Source organism: Nuphar pumila, chromosome 6, assembly GCF_984573655.1.
Source record: "Nuphar pumila chromosome 6, dmNupPumi1.hap1.1, whole genome shotgun sequence".
In the NCBI taxonomy this organism is placed as follows: Eukaryota; Viridiplantae; Streptophyta; class Magnoliopsida; order Nymphaeales; family Nymphaeaceae; genus Nuphar; species Nuphar pumila.
Genome location: NC_143254.1, coordinates 16,059,374 through 16,081,198, shown reverse-complemented (window position 1 = coordinate 16,081,198; position 21,825 = coordinate 16,059,374). Strand labels below are relative to the sequence as shown.

At 37.6% G+C, this 21,825-nt stretch overlaps 1 protein-coding gene across 2 annotated transcripts in view; it reads left to right on the top strand.

The window, feature by feature from the left end:
- The window catches only part of LOC149834099 (Protein phosphatase 2C family protein), a 43,403-nt gene continuing 21,578 nt past the window's right edge, over nucleotides 1–21,825 (top strand). For both annotated transcript variants that reach the window (XM_090011212.1, XM_090011213.1), the window contains exons 1-5: nucleotides 1–421; nucleotides 1,374–1,482; nucleotides 8,371–8,407; nucleotides 14,097–14,141; nucleotides 15,270–15,322. In XM_090011212.1, the coding sequence (XP_089867338.1) occupies nucleotides 84–421; nucleotides 1,374–1,482; nucleotides 8,371–8,407; nucleotides 14,097–14,141; nucleotides 15,270–15,322 (582 nt within the window). In that variant the 5' untranslated portion in view covers nucleotides 1–83. The remainder of the gene's footprint in view (nucleotides 422–1,373; nucleotides 1,483–8,370; nucleotides 8,408–14,096; nucleotides 14,142–15,269; nucleotides 15,323–21,825) is intronic.

Here is a 21,825-nt window from a genome sequence, read left to right as displayed (position 1 = left end):
GATTATATTCTTGAGCCCGTTGGTGGGGAAAGAGGGAAGGGCGTTTTTCAAACGGGAGGCTTCCCTTTCCGTTCTCGCGTTTGATGGTCTCTCTCACGATGAGCTCGGAATCCGCAGCGAGAGACGGCGATGCGAGCGACGCCGCGGAGCCCGGCGCCAAGAAACCCAGAATCCACGGCCAGGCGATCGACTCCGAAGGTGCTGGAGACCCCCACGATCGTCGCCCGGCTGAATCTGAAGATAGGCCGCCGGAGAAGAAGATATCGAGCGGCTCGGAGCTCACGAATGATCATCCAAAGGATGCCCGTAGATTCGTCGTCGAAGCGGATGCTGCTGAAGATAAGGGCTCGCGCCACACGATGGAGGACGCTTGGGTGATCCTTTTGGACGGCGGGGATTCGTCGATTCCTGAGGAATTGAGGTGATTCGTCTTGTGGGTGTTCTGTTTCTTTGTTTGGTCTTTGTTTCTCTGATGGGTTTGGCGCCCCTCATTCAATGCTTTGAAGGAATGCCTTCTCATGGTTGGACTCTTATTGATTTTTCTTGAATACCCTAGTTTCTTTTTTTTCAAGAAATGGATGGAATCCTGAATTTTCTTGAATGCACAGTTTTTTTTTTTCAAGCGTGTGGGCTCTTTTAATACCCAACCCTTCTTCGTCTTTTCTTTTTTGTTGTTTTTCATGATGCTGTTTTAATGTTCTTGTGAAATTGAAGTTCTTTTGATGAATTATTAAGTTCCAAACACTATAGCATAGAAGGTACTGAACTTTGTTGGAGGCTGTTGAGAGGAAGCAAATGTGTATCATCTGTACAAGGTTCTATGCTTGAGAGTCGAGAGAGGATTGAGCCCCAAAGTATAACATGCTTTAAACTAACTGTGTACTTTAAAGCGGATAACTCTGTTTCTGTCAAGAGCAAGACATGATTGGCTTATACGTACAACTTCTTTTGGTAAAAAGCTTTTAGATCCTTTTTCATGCTTAATGTAGTTCTTCTGTGTAAATAGTTTGTCTTGGGTGGGATATTCTTGTCACTGGTTGATTATTTAGTCTTTTCTGTAGCCATTGCTGATGCTTTTTAAGCATAATGTTAATCTGACTATCTAGCGAATGTTAAATTTGCACTTTTCATTAATAATGTTATTTGTGTGCATGTTCACAAGATGTTTCCATACAATCCATATTGATATAATGCCCAAGTATTAACCATTTTTGGACATGCATACTTTCTTGAAAATGTTATTTTTTTTCCGCTACATATAAGGCTGCTTCTTTTTTGATAGTTGGTTGTGATTTGCCCGTGCCTTATTTTTTTACAATGTTATTCATATGTTGCAGTTCATTTACACTCATTCATATTTTCACATGATCTAGGTGTTCTCATTTTGCAATTTACGATGGCCATGGTGGTCGTCTGGCTGCTGATTTTGCAAAGAATCACTTGCATCAAAATGTTCTCTCTGCAGGGCTACCACGTGAGTTGGTGTGTGTGCTTGGTCTAATCACTTGTTTATACATGAGATAGTGTCGTATGGTTTGGAACCTATTGTTTTGTTTTTTCTTTTCCTTGATATACTTGATAGAGTACACTAAGTGTGGTACTTAGGGCATAGTAATGTCCAGTAATTGCAGCTTATGAAATTACTTGGAAAACTTTTTGGTATCATGCTAATATCAATGTTCTGCTTTGAATTCTTGTGTACTACATATTCAAGACGTACCACCTTTTGATATGATTCCTTATAAACACGGCTAATGCTACTCCAGCATCTGAATGTTGAATTGGAAAGTTTATTGTTGTGTGCCACTAAATAAGAATCCAACACATGATAATGTTACAGATTCTGAATCGAAGATCTTTGATTCTTGGAAGGGGGAGGCACTGATGGGGTGAATTATAAAAGACAAAGTGTAATAACACTGAATGCTTTGACAAAGAAGCATTTTTTGTTGTTTATGGTTAAACATGAAAATCTTGATTTCCCTTCTTAGGTCTAAAAAACCAGGTATTGTTTTTCCTAGAAACAAGCTTCTGAGTGAGTTTTTCGGATCCTTTTTATTTTTTGAAAACATGGGATTTAATATCTCTGGGTGGTTTGTTTTGGGTGTAGTTTTATGTGCTAATAGCACCCTACCATTAATTATAAGGAACTGAAAAACAGTTGGTGGCCTTTGGCATACATAATCCTATTCTACCTGCTTCAGAAGTGGTATCCTTGGATATTTTTTACTTGCTATATTGAATATTCTGATTTTTTTTCTCTTTAGGAAAAGCCCACGAGCAATGTTGTGTATAGCATTAAGGCGTAGCAAGGCGCAAGACTTGCTCATGAAGAGAGGCATAAAGCGTAAGCTTCACAAAAAATATTAAAAGGTTTTACCAAATAAATGAGAGAAATAAACAATGCCTATCTATGAATCAATAGTGAATAAATTGGAAATCTATCAATTTAATATGAAACCTCTCAAGAAAATCATGATAACAAGCAAGAATCAGCATTCTACATATGGGAAATGTCATATTTAATAGAAAATTCGCAATTGACAAAGATACTAAATGAATTATAGCCGATAGTTAAATTAAAAAACAAAAGCACTTTTGTGATTCAGATACAACTTCCATGCACATGAAAAACAAAGCTAAGTAATCCTGTATAGAGGGCAGCATGCTATAAAAGACAGCTACAAACATTTACATAATACACACAACACACCATTAACAGGCACACACACTGCACATTCGCATACACACCCATATTATCCATATATATGCATGCAACACACACACACAGTACATAGAGCACACATAGACATACATACTATAGTCAACTACATTCACATATATAATACATACCAATGTTGTGAAAAGCGTTGAGGCGTAGCGAGGCGCTCTACCAAAATCTGAGGCGAGGCGTAAGCCTCAATTTTTTTTTAAACTTAAAAAAACTATAAAAAATATCTAAAATTATAAACAAATAACAACAAAAAATAAAAAATCTCAAATAAATACGAAAAAATATCCAAAATGGTAAAATGGCCACAACCATCTAAAATGGTCTTTGAGGCAGGTGGGGATTTGGGATTTCATTAGCACCTCCTTTTTACTTCACTTTTGGAAAAGAAGAATCTAATTCTCATGAAGATACAATTTCGGAACCGAACTATCCATATCACTCTAGCCAAACATTCCCCATTTGCAGTTATTTGGGACGTTGCAAGTTCGAATCTAAATGAGATGGTTGTTTTAACTGGTAGGGGTCTCCCTAACCCCAGCTTTCTCTGTCGGAAAAAAGTAAGCAGGGTTTATCACCTTGTAAGACGATCACTTCATTAAGAAGCAGTTGACAATCTTGTTTACTCAAATAGAATAGACAAGATCTTATGTCACATGGATACACCCAAAAGGACACGAACATGTCATTATTGTGCAGTTTTCCATATAAGAGGCAGATATGGTTTGTTCTTTTTTTTTTTGAAAGAATGTGTATAGTTCAGTAACTCGTTATATTGAAAAAGAAAATTCAGATAGACAAAAGGAAATTTGAATTATAAGTGATTTATACAACTACTGAGTTTTGTAAACATTGAACCCATAATAACAATGCCCTTAATAACTTTGAAGAAAGGGGTGTCTACTTGGTCCCCAGGAGAAAATACTTAAGGATCTGATTTTATCACTCCATTTAGTTTTATTCAGTTAGCTAAAACCATATCTGATTATAATCAGATGCAATTATACTTTTTGACTTTTGTTACTGAAACTCATTACATGTAAAAAAATCACAGTTGGTACGAGCTTTTCAACATCAGAATCCAAATCCACTTAGCCAGTATCTAATCAGACGTCTTCCAATCCAAATCCCTCAACTCTACAGGAAAGCATTACTTCCTCTGCAACGTCGGCCAACACTGCAACTTTGGGTAGAAGATCGCCGTCAACGTCGTCGCGGCCACCGCCTCCTCACCTCCATCGGCTAAATCCCCCACCTCGCCCGCTCATGCTGCTGCTGTTGGATCTCCTCCTCCAGCTGCATCGCCTCCTCTTCCTTCTGCTGCATCGCCTCCTCTTCCTTTCGTCGGATCTCCTCCTCCTGCTGGATCTCCTCTTCCTTCTGCTGCATCTCCTCCTCTTCCTTCCGCCGGATCTCCTCCTGCTGGATCTCCTCTTCCTTCTGCTGCATCACCTCCTCTTCCTTCCGCCGGATCTCCTTCTCCTTCTGCCGCATCTCCTACTCTTCCTTCTGCTGGATCTCCTCCTGTCCCTTCTGCCAGATCTCCTAGCGGGTTGCCCGGTGCTCCTTCTGCTCCTTCACCCAACCAGCAGAATTTTGTGTCTTCCCTCAGCGGCGGCCTGGGATGGGCTACCCTTTTCGCCGTGGCTACTTGCCTTGCCTTCGTGCTTTTTGTGTGCAACATGAGGCGTGCACGCCTCACTGTGAGGCGCGCCTCGCCTCGAAGCGTACGCCTCAAAGCGTATAAGGCGTATGCCTCGTACGCTTTTACATTTCATGCATGCGCCTCAAGGCACAAAGGCCCTCGCCTTGAGGCGAGGCGCGCTTTTTGCGCCTTGAGGTGCGTTTTTAACAACACTGATACATACACATTCACATACAAATATATACACAATGCATGCTTGCACACACATACACCACACGCTCATCTACACACACATCATATGCACTCATCACATTAGCACACATACAGACAATATTCATAGCACCTTAAAGTTTTTTTTGTCTTCTTGGCACTTTGCTTCGAGGAACAACTTTTGCTCCTCGAAGGACGCCTTCAACAGCATGGCTCACAAGTATTTGAGAACTTGGGCTTCCTTATGTCTTTTTGACTAAATCATTTACAACTTACAACTTGTGGACTTTATAACAAGGTTGTAAGTATTGTGTCGCTACTCGTATAGGTCGGGCCCAAAATAAAATACGTATCGTATCGTAAAAAGTCATAATTTTTAATAAAAAATTTTAAAAAAATTCAAAAAATCATGAAAAATCAGTCAAGACTAGCAAAAATTATAACATATGAAACAATGATGAATTATACAAAATACAACCATAAAATCACATATGAAGCATTTATGTCTGTATGAGTTGCATAAGACATCATCAAACATCAATTATCTCACAAGAACAATGCAAAATATCAAATATCTTGCAATTAAGAACATACCACAAGACTCATACTTTCATATTACATAAACGAAAATATTATGGCAATAGTTGCACTAGATTTTCAACCAGTTTTCACTCATAACTTGAATGCCCCATTGCCGTGCCAGATCATCTGATGCCATCTTTGTTAGAGTGTGGAGTTTGATTTCTACCTTGATATAAATCTCTATTTTTCGTGGATCCAAGGGGGCAGCTAGTGCCCCCCGAGGCAGAATTTTTTTGGGGGTAGCTTTATAATTTTACTCATAATATTTTTTTTTACCTTAACCTACTTTCTTGATTGAAAAATGGTGGAAATACACTTTTACTTTAGAAAACCGCAAAATCCCTCTTTCTTATGCATGGATCGGTTTCCAAATCGCTCTCACAAGTCCTAGGGTGCATGAATACCTATCTAATGGTTTCTACACAAATGAGGGAGTCGACAAGAGGTCTTTAAAACCCAAAATTGAAAAATTACAATTCAGTCTTTTTTTTAAGTGCGTCGACCCTATATCGTACGATACACCCATATTGTATGATGCAAATACATATTGTACAATACATACAATACAGATACGATACACACTCATATCACGATACGAGTGCTTATTGTCTCGATATTCCTTATAGTAACGATATGTATCGTACCATATCGTATGATACAATACGATACATACAACATTGCTTTATATATTATTTGCCATAAAGATGATCATAAATTTGATTTTTCTAAGGGGAATATCACAGTGCATTACATGGATGTCCTTGTTTCTCTCATTTATGTTACTATGTGGAGGCTGAGGATGTGCAAGTTGTGAGTCATCACTCATGGGCCATGGCAGTCCATATAGTTGATGCTTGAAAGCAGAATCACTCCTGTTGAGCGTACGTTTCTCTCGCACCATACTGCTTTTGCATTTTCAAGTTTCTAAGAAATGGTTGGTTGGAAAGAGAAAACGATGATGCCCTATCCATGGAAGCCCTCTGCAGGTATCTGCATTTCTATTTGACAGGACCATACGTTGATCCTTTCTAGCTTGCTGAGTTCTCTCAACAATGGAGGCGTGCTTGTATGCACAATTCTTTTGCCATTAGATGGCAGAGGAAGAGGAGCTTAGTTAAGTAACAAGATGCATGGTTGATTTATGCTATGACAAGTAGGTTGGCAAATTCTTTTGGTACAAGAAGGCTTCCTTCGGTCAAAGAAGATGTTTGGATTGACACAAAATATTCACACTTTTTGAGGAAAACCTTGAGGCCAAAAACTGAGAATGGATATAATAACTTTTGCTGGCAAATATTGGGTTTGAAAAATATGCATGGTTTCTTTTTGTGTTTCTATTGATGGGTCTCATTGCAGATTTCTTTGTTGGTAAACTATATGAAATCATCCATGTGCATGTGTTGGGTGATGTTTAGGAGATTTTAGTATGTCAAGGTGACACAGTGGTGTTATTCTTCTTTGAAGATGGATTACTATCCACTTACAGCAACTATTTAGTCCTTAGTCTTTTTTCCTTTGGTTAGAGGAGAGGGTTAGATTGGAACAAATTATTCACACTTTTTGAGGAAAACCATCTAAGGCTTTGGACAATCAAATATGAGAAATGAGATGTGGAGACATTAGGGCTTGAATGACTTGATATCCCAATATGGGACCAGGTGTTCTATTCCTTTTTTTTATGTTTAGCGTATTGTAAATATTATAAATATGCCATCATTAAGTGGGCAGAGCTGGCCAATGAGGGTTCTGGCTAGGGGTGGCTCGATTTGTCATGAGATGAAAGGACATCTCGAGTTTGAAATCTGGGGTTGCATACCTGCACAAGCCAAAAACGTAAGGGAGAACTTTCCCTTTGTGGTGGGAGGAAGGAGTACTGGTGGAGTTTTACATGAGGGCATCAGAATAGGGCATGGTGAATGCCTCTTGACGATCCAAAAAATAGGTGTTTTTTCTGTGTCATTAAAAAAGGAAAGGTAGAAACAGGTGCAAGAATAACAAAATCACCCCTCATGTTAAAAGAAGTACGAAGCTAAATAAAAATAATGCAAATAACATACATAAATAATAGAAAACAAAACAACAATTCATTCTAACAAATGCTCAGGTCAATAACTGCGAAATGAATACAATAACATTTGATTGCATGATCTTGGGATTCTAAAATATGTGTGGTTTCTTTTTGTGTTCCTATTGGGTGGTCTTGTCGCAGGATCACTATTTGTGGGCTTTATGAAATCTCGTATTGCATGTGTTGGTTGATGTTCAGGAGATTTTAGTATGACAAGGTGGCAAAATGTGGTTATATTCTCTAAAGATGGATTATTTTCCACTTACAAAAACTATTTGTCCTTTGTTTGGGAGCGTCACCTTCTCTGATTTTGATTTTTTGTTGGCATCCTCCTGCTATAGGCACCTGCTTCAACATGGATGCGCTCTCCCAAAATTTTTGTTATCTGTCTCTTTATCTCTCTACTAGTACTATTATGTATGCATGAGTCCATCACATCTGCGATACACTAGGACTTTCTGGTATTCACTAGTGTCAAATTAGAGGGCAACAAGTCTTTTCACTGGCAACCACAGCCAGTGCTACCCTAATGCTGTTCAAAGGAATTGTTTCTTCTCCCCAACCCCCAATCCTAAGTCAAACTGGGTCTAACATTCCATCTATTGGCACCAAGGTATTTGCTTAAATATGCATCTGCTACCAGCTTGTAGCTGTGGCAAGATCAGCTGTTGATAGATGGCAAAATGCCCTTTTAGATGGTATCAGTTTCTGGCACCACCATTGCCAGAAATCATTAGTAGTGTAGGCGGTAGGCCTGTCTTTGCACTCACATGCATCTCTCTCTCTCTCTGTATATACACACACATATACGTATACAAATATATGTATACATATGTATATGTCTGTAATACATATAAACACATGTATATGTTGTTTAAGTTAATATTTTTAGTGCTTCACAGAATTAAGCACAAATTTTTTGGAATTGTTACTAGATTTTGCAGTCAACCTAGAATTTTAAATTGCTTCACTTTTTTGTAGCACCTAGGTTTCTAATATGGATTATTTGGTCATTTCTATTTGTTAAGAAGCCACCTTTCCTTTTTCTGTAATGCAAATATTTGTTTCTGACCTTTTTTCAGTGATCTTTATATGGTTCATGTTATATGTGGTCATTATGTGTGGAATTTGCAGATGGATTTGAAGGCAGCAAAAAAGGCCATTCTTGAAGGTTTGTATGATAAAGCACTTACAGGATTCTTCATACTCTGCAAAAGTTCTGCACTAGCAGTCCAACTTGAGACTCAGGCAGTGCAGCCTGGTCATTCACCTGGACTCCAGTGACTTGGGTGCATCTGTATGGGTGGTTAGGATAAATGGTAGTTACTTAAGTCCATGCCAGTTATATTTTTCTGATTCTTGCTGAGCTTTAGCAATTCTATCTACATTGTCAGGTCAGTGAGCAATCTTCCTGAAAGAAAATTTTAATATGTAATGTAGCACTTTTCTGGTTCTTGCAGCACCTCTTTTCTCAAAAAAGGAAAGAAAAGGAAAAAAAAATTAATGTAGTCAAATTCGGTTCCTTTCAGATTTGTAATGGATTGCGTGTTTCTTAGTTGCCATTTGCATATCCAGACTATGTATGAATCAACTTCAGAGGGACTTCATTCTATTTAAAGTTCAAAGATGAAGTGTATCCGCAAGTGCAGCTTCAGGCTTTACAAAATTTGGTTGGTTGTCCATTGACTAATTACTGATATGTGAGGGTGCAAGTGATGGTTACTGGTGTTAATGATGTTTTCCATCCGTTATTCAATGCTGCTACCTTATCATGAGTGAAAGCATTCTAATGGGTGGAAATACATACTTAGCACTTTTCTAATCTAAGCAGTATGGTGAGTGGCTGATAAGATTTTTTTTTGCAAATGATATGATCTGCTATATATGTGTCTTCAAATAGGAGTGAAGAAAAATATACATAAGTGAATATATCTTCAAATGGGGGTGAAGAAAAATATAATAATGAATCAGAGTGAGAACCCTTAAAAAAACCAAACTTAGTTATCACCTTCCTCTACAACAATTGGAAGCAATTGGTCACAGCCATATGTGTCACTCAATCCAGTATGGAGCTGTTTCTCCCATCTGAAAAAAAGAGATTAAAACAGGCCTTCTGCTTTCTTTTAAATGAGTCCTAAGTGAATTTCTTTGCTAGTTGAGAATGCTCTTGCTTATACTAGAATATGTTCATTGGAAATTGGAGAGACCATCTAACTACCTTTAAATGGATAGAAGTATATGTAACAAAACACTTCAGTGTTCTTACATGAAGTTGGCCCTTTCTTATTCAAAAGACTTGACCCAAGGAAAAAGGATTCATCCATGATTCCCCATAAGAAGGTGGTTGGCTCTCCCAACTCAATCACAGGTAGTGGTGCACACGAGCCGGGCTTAGGCTCAAGAAGCTTGGCTCGTTAAAAAAAAGGCATGTTCAAGCTTGGCTCGAGCTGAGCCGAGCTTGAACAGAATGAGTACAAACTCAGCTCGAGTCTAGCTTGGCAAGGCTCAAGCCGAGTTGATTTTTTTTAAAAAAAAATGTTTTCAGTGAAAGTAGGAAAGGCGGGATTCAAAACACCCATCTCTCACACAAACGTCTAACATGCTAACCACTTGGATGAAACCCTTGCTTTTGTCTTTTGTCCAAAAAAAAATATACATATCCTCAAACTAGCCACTGTATGACTATCAACCGAGCTTACTTGATCAAGCTCGGATCATTTATATTTAAGCGGCTTAAGCTTATGTTCAAGCTCAACTTGTTTTTTTACTCGGACGAATATGAGCCAGGCTTAAACGAGTCGAGCCCGAGCCGAGCTCGAGCTAGCTTGGCTCGTTGTGCAGCCCTAGTCACAGGGACAGTTAGAATATTGGAGGGTATAATGAAAAGCAAGGTGATTACATTTTCAATTATTTGAGCACTGAAAGTGGCAATCTGGAGGATTCAGAGAAGCAGGAAATGGATTGATTATGCAAGCACCTAAAAATGTGCAATATGGAAGATTTGAAGCAAAATACCATGCCTTCATTAATAAGCAACAATTCCATGTATTTTGAATGCTCTTAAGAGGAAAAAGCTTTGGCTTTGATAAATATTCAGTTGAATCTTGTATATACATATATACATATATACATATATACATATCAGTATCGACTATATCTCGGCAAGGCTATTTCTCACGATATTATAGTTTTGGTGATAAATCTTGGAAAAATCTCAGGCTTAAATTTTTAAAAAAAATATAAAAATAACAAAAATAAGTAAGAAAATATCATGTTTAATAATAAAATACATATATAATAAAATAAATAAGTAAAAATGCAAAATAAAGAAAAACACACATTTAAGATATAAGAAATAAATAAAAAACAATATAAATAATTGATAATATCTTGACGTTATCACAAAAATATCACGATATTCTCGTGATAATATCACAATATTATTAAATTGACAATATTTTCAAAATATCAAGGCTTAAAAAATAAAAAATATATAAAAATAACAAAAATAAGTAAGAAAATATCATGTTTAGATAATAAAATAAATATATAATAAAAGAAATAAGTTAAAAATGCAAAATAAAGGAAAAACACATTTAAGATATAAAAATAAATAAAAAATATCAATAATTGATAATATCACGAGTCCACGACATTATCACAAGAATATCACGATATTCTCATGATAATATCACGATATTATCAAATTGGCAATATTTTGAAAATCCTTATAATATCGTTTGTTGAAAATGCAATGATAATATCACAATATTTTGAAAATATCGCCGAAATCTATGACTATGATACATATAGATACATGTGCAGGGGCAGAGCCACATTGTGCCCACCCTGACCCGAAATTCCCTAATAAGGAGGTTCAGATCAGGGTGCACAATGCTCACCCTGACCCGTCTGGGTGGGTTGCTGGTGCCCGCCGTGTCTCTATATAAAGTCAGATTAGGGTGTCACACCTAGACCCGACCCATACCCCTCCCATTCCACATCCCCGACCTTGACTCACCTCTCTCTCTCTCTCTCTGTCTCTCCTCCTGGACTTAGGATGTCTGCCACTCCGACGGCTCATCAGCTGTCCGAAAACACCAACAACAGTGCCCCCCCCCCCCCCCCCCCCCCCCCTCTTTCTCAACTTTCCTAGGATTGGGTCTGGTCGTCCACAGTCTGGAGGCCTTTCTGGTGCATGGCCCTAGCCCTGGTGGCTGAGACACTGAGTCTCCTTCTTTTCAAACTTTTTTTTCAAAAGGCTTGATAAATGATAAGGTTTTAATTTCAGTTTTTTTTTTCAATTAGCGTAATGTATTGTTAGGGCTTAGGTTTTTGATGTAGTTTTTATTGGAAATACTATGAATGTTTAGTTAGGGTTCTAGGTTTTTTTGTATTTTTTTTCCAATTAGCATTAGGCATGAGTAATGAATGCTTGATTTTGGTTAGAATATTAGGAATTTTTTTAATTAGCTTAAATCTATGATTTTTTTTAGGACTTTGGTTGTTAATTTGGTTCTTTCCTATGTCACAGGGATTCGGCTAGCAGGGTGCCGCACCCGCGTCGACGCGACTCGACGCAGGTGCGGCACCCGCGTCGACGCGACTCGACGCGGGTGCGGCACCCGCGTCGACGCGACTCGACGCGGGTGCGGCACCCGCGTCGACTCGACGCGGGTGCGGCACCGGGTGCGGTCAACCCGATCCTGGATGCGTTGACCGCACCCAGGGTCATTTTGGTCCATTTTTGTTTGGATTAAAAAAAAAATTTGCCCTACGAAATGGGCTGCAAAATTTTAAAAAAATTTTCTGGACAGTTGCTCGCTGCTGCTGCTCTTGTTTTATAAAGGGGCACTTGTGTCCACAACATCTGACGAGCTTTGTTGGCATCCCATGCTATTCTTGCCTCCAAACAATTAATTCACAGCGTTGGAAAACATACTGTTAACTTGGAAATGATGATCCGTCTTCCTCAAAAATTAAAACCAAAATTCAAGAGCCTTTTGAAGTCTTTATGCTTCAACCAACCAAATCCTTTTTCGTAAAGGGTTTTCTCTCTCCATAATAAATGATAATGGTGGTGGTAGAGTAGAGCCTTGGTGGCTATTAGTATTCACTTTTCTCTTGACGAGATGGGTGCTCTAGCCGTAGCCTTGTGTAGACCTCTCTTTTCCACATGTCAAATCCAATAAATTTCTTTTAGCTGTCATCTGTGTGCAACTGTATATAAAATGAAATTTGAAGAACCCTAGGCAGTGGTGTGGCAATGGCGCCGTAGGCCTCGTGAAGACTCTCTCTCCAACAAACCACGTCAAACCTTTCGCTTATATTTTTTTTTGTGAAGACGAGGGAGTTTCAGACATGATTGAATCATGACAGTCAGCAGAACGCAGCAGGCTGGGTCGATCAGATTGCCAATCCTTTCGGTTCATCAATTTTGTCCCGTTGAGCTAAAGTACACAACAAGTAGAACGTGGGTAACAAGTCTTCAAACAAACACACCAGCAAAAAAAACTGAACCCCGATCCGCGCCGGGGTAACCCCCGACCCCCTTCTATATATATATACATACATTTTTGCCCCTGCCGCACCCTCGCACCTGGGTTTTTTGGAAGTGCCGAATCCCCGCACCCGCACCTGCTCCCGCACCTGTACCCGCACCCATGTGACATAGGTTCTTTCCAAATGACGTGAATATGTAATTATGTATGTAATTAGGGTTTTAGGGTCTTTTTGTGCTATTTTCTTTTCAATTATCATTAAGCATGATTCCATTAATGAATACTTAGTTTTGGCTATCAAACCCCTAAATCTTTGATTTTTGTTAGAATTTAAGTTTTTTTATTTTGGTTTGTCAAATGACGTAAATATTTAGTTTGAAGTTTTTCTTTTTTTTAATTATCATATTTATGAATGATGCTTGTTAGGATTTAGGGTTTTGATGTGGTGTTTTTAGAATGACTTATCTTCATAGACCAAGAGCTGCAAGATCATGGAGATTGGAAGTATTGAGGAAAATTTAAACTTAGAATTTGTAACTTGAAACAAAGGTAGAATTCATGAAATTCAAAGGACAAGTCTGGGAAAGATTTTATAGTATATGGTAGTTTTGTAATGTCTAGATCTTGGTGATGAGAGTAGAAACATTTTGGATGTGCAAATGCAAAAATATAAAGGTGTGTACTACATTTTTAAAATGATAATTAAAATCGCAACTTTCTTATGTTTTGTCATCGATCTCTGTCTTTTGTGATTTATAGTGTGTTCATACTTCATATTAAACATTGTGAGGTCAAAGGAAAACTTGAAATTGAGGTAAGAAAATAGATACACACACACACACACACCCGCCCGCGTGTGTGTGCCCATAGAACAGGCTCGGGCTGATCAACAAGACCAGCCCATGTCTGGCTAGCCTGGTTAAATATAGACCCAAGATGGGTCAGCCTGATCTGACCTCTGACCCGGTGCTTCTAAAAGGTGGGCAGATAGTGGCTCACTCCATTTTGGCTGCACCTGTGCTGCATGTGGAGCCCACTTGACCGGTTTAATTGGGCTAAGGCCACCCTTATTAATAATGATAGGTAGTGGAAAATGTAAGCGTGCTTTTGTGATCCCTAGTACAAAGATCCATTGAATAACAGCCAAATTACACCCAGCTAATGGTGATTCACATTGTACTTTTGGTTATTATTGTCTCTTGAGTCATTCATTTGATGATGCTGGTCATACATTGCCGATTTTTCATCATGATGGTCTTGGAAACATTGATTCTGGTGTATACGAATTACGAACTTGAAATCTTCCTACTTCTTGAAATGTCTCTTGAGAAGTCCCTGATTCTATTTTGAAATCTCCAGGTTTCCGAAAGACTGATGAGCTATTACTTCAAGAAAGTGCTGCAGGTACACACATAAGTCATTAGCTGGTCATTTATCATGTTCAGTAGCCATTCTGCTAAGGATGCTTGATGATATATTTCTTGTTTTTTTAACTCGAGAGCTTCTTAAAGGAAATTCTTATTTTTCTTCTACTTAAGTTGTATTGTTCTTCCTACATATTGTGGCTTAGTTTCTTATGAATGAAATGCTAAAAGCCAATTGTTTGCCATTTGTAGCTAGCATGTTTGACAGGCTTCCTGGCAGCCAGGATTTGGTTTTGCTCGATGAATTTGATGACAATGCTATCTTAATGATTCTAGCTGCTGTGCAACATGATAGTTTGTAGTGTTCGACTGTCTTTCAGTGTATTGGATTGATAAATAGTCAATTACAACCATCACTGGTTCCCCTACATGTCTCCACCATAACTACCAGTGTGGTTCAGATTTGAATCCCATATAAGACATTGATGAACCACAAACTCTTGTATCATTCTTGGATGGTAATCAAGGACCACCTTCACCGTCTCACCAATGCTGATCATATGCTTCCAACATGTGCTATACCTTGTCAGCCAAATGACACTTATGAATGCATGTTTTTTTGTGGAGATTTCCTGCTCAGAAAAAAAAAAGTAAGATTCAGGGAGGGTTTGGCATCACGTGCAGAAATGCAGTTTTTTATGAATTAAGAATCATAAGATTGATTCCATTGCTTTCAATTAGTAGATCCTTTTCTTTGCATTAATTTGGCAGATCCTTTGGCCTATGTGTTATTCTGAGAGTGGCTCATTAGCTTCTATATTTTGTCTACTACTGTAATCTGATGTCAGTTCTCCCTTTGCAAGATTCTTGTTTTATGTATTTATGTATCATGTGTTTTGGTAGAATTTTTTTGAGCAGTCCTGTTTTAGTTATTGGTGCTCGAAGCATGTTAATCCTCCCCCTATATACATGTTAGCTCCATGTGTGTATGAGTGCATGTAATCTGATTTTTACTTGTGAATTAGGAATGGGTTTGGTAACTATATCATAATACATGTATACATGTATGTAAGGACGAAATTTTGAATTTAGCTCTGTATTATAAAAAAATTGTCTCTATCACAGTTTAATGTTGTGCATTTTTGACATTGAAATGAAAAATATGTAGGCGGATGGCAAGATGGTGCAACAGCTGTTTGTGTTTGGGTACTTAGGAAAACAGTAAGTTGATATTTCTAATACTTTCTATGACATTTAGGGTATGTTTGGTTGCATCTCATGTGATTTGGAATCACGAGATGGAATCAAATGTTATTTGAAGTCATATAATTTCAAACCACATATTCCACCATGTGATTTGGAATCACGAGATTCACTTCAATTGTGATTTCAAATCACATTCTGATTCTCATTTGCATGAGATTCCAAATCACGTTTGGTTACCTGCACAAATGAGATTCATTCTGTCATTTACATGAGACTCCAGATCACATGTTTGGTTAGCTGTGCAAACGAGATTCATTCTCTCATTTGCATGAGATTCCAAATCACATTTGAATGCAACCAAACATACCCTGAGTTACACGTTTCTATCTGTCTGCCATTGCTTTTGGCATTGCCACAATCTATCTTTTTCTGAAGTTCAGTGCTTGTTTCACTGCAATCACAATTTGTGTAGCACTAAAGACTTGTTTTCTAGAAATGACATCTGTCGTTGAACTTGACTTGCAATTTGCAACTTATGGAAGCAAAAAATGCTCGTTTTTTTGTGGGAAGCGTATGATCAGGCATACTGGTTACACTGATCCATCTCCTTTGGGTTTACTGCTGGAGGAGGGGACTGATAAGAGTGGAATTTTTGTTCTCATGGTTTCAAGTTGCACACAACTTGTATTTCATCTAACCAGATGTCCAGTGCCTTAAGTTGCAAGAAGTTTCACTGAGTTACTGATAGTGTATTGCTTTTGGACACTTTTTCATAAATTATATGTACAACTATCTGGAGCATGCTTTATGTAGCTGTGTTTACGGATATAGTGGCTTCAAGTACAATCCTCTGTAAAGAAACATGTGCTTTTCGAACAACCACAATATTTCCATCAAAGAATCAAGTGAACAAGCACAACAAATGTCCACTAAGGGCACACAACCAAAACCCACACAAGGGGTACCCACAGGAGAACTAAAAAATAAATAATCTCTTTATTTATAACAAAGCATGCAAGAAGCATGTATATGTTGAGAGAGGGGATAACCCCTATTTATACACAGACTCTGTTGAGTCGTTGGAGCTAGTCCAACGGCTCTATTTGTAGCCATTGGACTAGATCCAACGGCTCCAAGACTAGTTAACTAAATGCTGACTAGTTGGACTTCTAGTTCAAAATGAACTAGATAAATAAATAAATAAAAATAAAGAAAGAAAAAACAAACAAATAAATTAATGTATATATATATACATATATGTATATATGTATATAACACATTTACATACATTTGTATGTACATATGTAAATACAACAACAACAACAACAACAACTACGCCTTCATCCCAAAACAATTGGGGTCGGCGATATGAACCAACAAAGAAAATCATTCTGGGTCTTCCACATGAATCCTTCTCCTCCATTCATTTCTATCCAATGCCATGTCCTCGGTGAGGTTCAAAGCATTCATATCCTTTCCTATCACCTCCATCCATGTCTTCCTAGGCCTACCCCGACCTCTTTTAACTAATATATTTTCCCATTTCTCCATCCTTCTAACTGGAGCATCATTAGGCCTTCGTCGAATATGTCCAAACCACCATAAACGATTCTCTCTCATCTTATTTTCAATGGGTGCAACGCCTACCTTCTTACGTATCTCCTCGTTCCGAATCTTATCTTTTATTGTATTTCCACACATCCATCTCAGCATACGCATCTCAGCTACACTCATTTTTTGAATATGATGTCTCTTGGCAGCCCAACATTCCGTACCATATAGTAAAGCGGGCCTAATAGTCGTCTTATAAAACTTTCCCTTCAACCGCAATGGCATTCTACGATCGCACAACACTCCAGTTGCACTCTTCCATTTCATCCACCCAACTTTTATCCTATGATTTACATCTCCATCAATTTCTCCATACTTTTGAATGATAGATCCCAAATATTTGAAAGAATCATCCACCGGTATTTCTTGCTCACCAAGCTTCACTACACTCCCATCTCTATTTTGTTGCTTACTAAATCGACATTCCATGTATTCTGTCTTACTCTTACTCAACTTAAAACCTCTTGCTTCCAATGTCTGTCTCCATAATTCTAACTTAGCATTAACCCCAGCTCTAGACTCATCAATTAAAACAATATCATCAGCAAACAACATACACCACAGCACATTTTCTTGAATTGATCTCGTAAGCTCATCCATCACTATAGCAAAAAGGAAAGGGCTTAAAGCAGATCCTTGATGTAACCCAACCGTTATAGGAAAATTGGTTGTCACCCCTCCACAAGTGCGGGCATTGGTTACTACTCCTTCATACATATCTTTAATTATACTAATGTACTTGAGAGAAACACCTTTCTTCATCATTGTCCACCAGAGAACGTCCCTAGGTACTCTATCGTAAGCCTTCTCCAAATCAATAAAAACCATATGCAAATCTTTGTTCCTCTCTCTATTTCTCTCAATAAGTTGTCTAAGAAGATGTATAGCTTCCATAGTAGATCTTCCAGGCATAAAACCAAATTGATTCTCCGATATCATGACAACCTTCCTCAACCTAAACTCAATCACCCTCTCCCAAAGTTTCATAGTATGACTCATGAGTTTTATACCACGATAGTTTGTGCAATCTTGTATATCACCCTTATTCTTATATAGAGGCACCAAAGTACTCTTCCTCCACTCATTAGGCATCTTATTTGTCCGCCAAATCTTGTTAAAAAGATTTGTCAACCATTATAAACCTTTCTCTCCCAAGCATTTCCAAGCCTCGATATGTATACCATCTGGGCCAACTGCCCTTCTTGATTTCATTTTCTTCAAAGCCTCTGCAATTTCTTTCTTTTGAATCTTGCGCATGAAGTCACGATTCATCTCATGAAAAGGAATGGAAAAGTCTCCAAGATCCTGAGCATGACTTTCATTAAATAGCTTATCAAAATAATCTTTCCATCTCTCCTTAATCTCCTCATCTTTGACTAAAACCCTTTGCGTTTCATCTTTGATACATCTAACCATACCCAGATCCCTCGATTTCCTATCTCCCATTTTTACAATCCTATAAATATCCTTTTCACCCTCTTTGGTATCCAACTTGTCATAAACCTCCTTATATACCTCATCCCTCGCGTTCCGAACTACTTTTTTAGCTTCCTTCTTTGCTGTCATATACTTCTCCAAATTCTCATTATCACGACTTTTACTTAGATTTCTATAACACTCTCTTTTAACCTTAATAGCTAATTTGACATCCTCGTTCCACCACGATGTATCCTTACCTAGCGGTGCACCGCCTTTAGACTCACCCAATACCTCCTTAGCCACCTTTCTCATGCCACTCGCTATCTTATTCCACATAGATTCTGAATCCTCCTCGAGACACCAATCAACTTCCTTAACTACCCGCTCTGCAAACATTCCTTGTTTAGCTCCTTTCAGTGCCCACCACTTAATTCTAGGATCTATCCTATGTCTATCCCTTTTGCGGCATTGTCTAATTCTAAGATCTAAAATTAAGACTCTATGTTGTGTAGCTACACTTTCTCCCGGTATAACCTTACAATCGATGCAACAACCCCTATCTCTCTTTCTAAGTAGGAAAAAATCTATCTGACTCGTATTAACCACACTTTTAAATGTTACTAGGTGAGACTCCCTCTTCCTAAACCAAGTGTTTGCTAAGATCATATCATAGGACAAACCAAAATCTAAAAACCTTTCTCCACTATCGTTTCTTTCTCCTATACCATAGCCTCCATGGATACTCTCAAATCCATCCCTATTAATGCCTACATGCCCATTAAGGTCACCGCCGATGAAAAGCCTTTCTCCATAAGATATCCCTTGGACTACTCCATCTAAATCTTCCCAAAATTGACGCTTAGTGGAATCATCTAAACCTACTTGAGGTGCATAAACACTAATAATGTAAATACACATATATAAATATATATTATATATATACATACACCATATATATATATGTACAATTTAACAATCCCCCTCAAACTTACGGTATAATAACCAAAAGTTTGTCTAAAAGAAAGTGATATCTGGCAGCAACGAGAGGTTTGGTGAAGAAATCTGCTAACTGATATTTTGATGTAACATAAGTCCGATCAATAGTCCTATGAATATACTCCTCTTGAACGTGTTAAATTGTATATATATTTATACTTGTATATATGGTATTATATACATGTATATGTACATGTATATATACTTATATATATATATAATATTATATATATTATTTAACAATATAATTATATATATAATAGTGGGAGAGTCAAACTGATTTGACTACTCCCAACAGCTAGAAGTTCTAGCCGTTGGGAGCAAAGCTCCCACTCTTCTAATACTCTCTCTCTCTCTCTCCTTTTAACCTCCACCTCCTCTCTCCTTTTGTATATAAATAGGGGTGTTCTCCCCTTTGTTATGTATGCTTTTTGACACAATTTTTTGATTGAATAAAATATATTTTTTAGCTTGTGGTGTATCCCCTTTGTGGGGCTTGTGAGTGTATTATTTTAGAACACTTTGTGGTCCCCTTTTGTGAGTGTTGTAAGTGTGTTCATTAAGAGAACACTTTTGTTATCCACTCAAGTTGAAGATTAGTGGACTTTTGGTTCGTGATTAAAACCTCTTCGTATCTTTACAGGATATAGTGACAGTCCATTTCAATATGTTTAGCATGTTCATGAAAAGTTCAATTGCTGGCAATGTAAATCGCACTCTTGTTGTCATAACACATGCACGGGGCACCAATTACTTGAACCCCCATATTAGTCAACAATCTTCTGAGTCAGACTACTTCCATCATTGTTGTTGCCATAGCCCGATATTCAGCCTCAATTGATGAAAGTGAGACCTTCTGCTGCTTATTGTATCACCACAAAATCAGACAGTCACCTAGAAAAGCACAAAAACCCATGGTTGAGTGTCTGTTATTTGGATCACCTCTCCAGTTAGCATCAATATAAGCAATTAAACCTAATGAAGATGAAACAAACAAAAAAAGGCCTCGAGAAAAAGAGTTTTTAAGATATCTAATAATACACAAGACTGCTCTCATGTGAATATAAGTAAGAGCGTGCTGGAATTGACTAGCTGTGTGTACAACGTGTGCTATATCAAGTCTAATAATTGAAAGGTTAGAGAGTGCTCTAATAAGTTGCCTGTAAGGAGTAGGATCCTCAAGTGGTTCTCCATCATCAAATAACATCTTGGTGTTGACAATTTCTTGGGTATCAACTCTCTTATCATCTGTGATTTCAGACCTGGAGACAATGTCAAAGGCAAATTTAGACTAAGACGATAAGTACCCTCTATGAGAGTAAGCAATTTCAATTCTTAAAAAATACTTTAATAAACCCAAATCAACCATTTCAAATTTTTTTTTTGAGAATTTTTTAAATATTTTCAACTTCCTGTTTATCTCCTTTGGTGATGATCATATTGTCCACATAGAGAATAATAACAATAATACCTGCATTAGAAGCTTTAACAAACATGACAGTGTTAGTTAAAAAAGTTCTGAAGCCAATATTAAGTATAACTTGACTAAACCCATCATACCAAACTTTTTATGCTTGTTTAAGACCATAAAAAGCTTTGTCCAGACGAAGAACTTTACCCTTAGGGATATTAACATCAGGTGGTGCCTCTATATAAGCCTCTTCAACCAAGGTTTCGTTAAAAAAGACATTTTTACATCCATTTAGAATATAGGCCATCTTCTAACTGAGGTTAAGGCTATTAGGGTCCTAACAATTGTCTGCAGTAAAGGTTTCTTTGTATTCTATGCCATATTCTTGAGAATATCCTTTAGCAACTAACCTAACTTTATACCTTTCAAGAGTTCCATCTCTCTTGATTTTAACCTTATATACCCATCTACAACCTATGGGTTTCTTTCCTTGTTGAACATCCTTCTAAAGCTTCTAACTCTATCCTCATGACTTTTACCTACTCTGGATGTTCTTTAGCTTGAGCATAGGTTGAAGGTATGAATGGACTAAAGCAATGAACACCTTATATTTTGGAGAAAAAGAGTCATAGGATACAAGTTTCATAGGCGGTTTAGAAATCCTAGATGACCTGATTTGTGTTTCAATTGGTTCAGAATACTTTTTTAGTGCACATGGGTGATTGGGATCCCTACGCCTATAATACTGGAAATAGTCTTTGTCCATATGGGATTGCTCTTCATTAATCACATCATCGTGATCATTATCAATTTCACATATATCAAGGCCATTGTCAAGGTTATTCATAATCATATTTATTATAATTTGATATTAAATCAAATAAAAAGGAATACTTAGTTACTTCCTTACCCTTTTCAAAGTCAAAGGAACTTTTCTTTTCTAAGAAGGAAACATTCCTAGAAACATATAATTTTTTATTTTTAAGATCAAAGCATTTGTAGCCTTTTTGGTTATCTGCACAACCTAAAAGGGCACAAGGAATGACATGCGGAGAAAGTTTATCATTTCTATTAGTAAAAA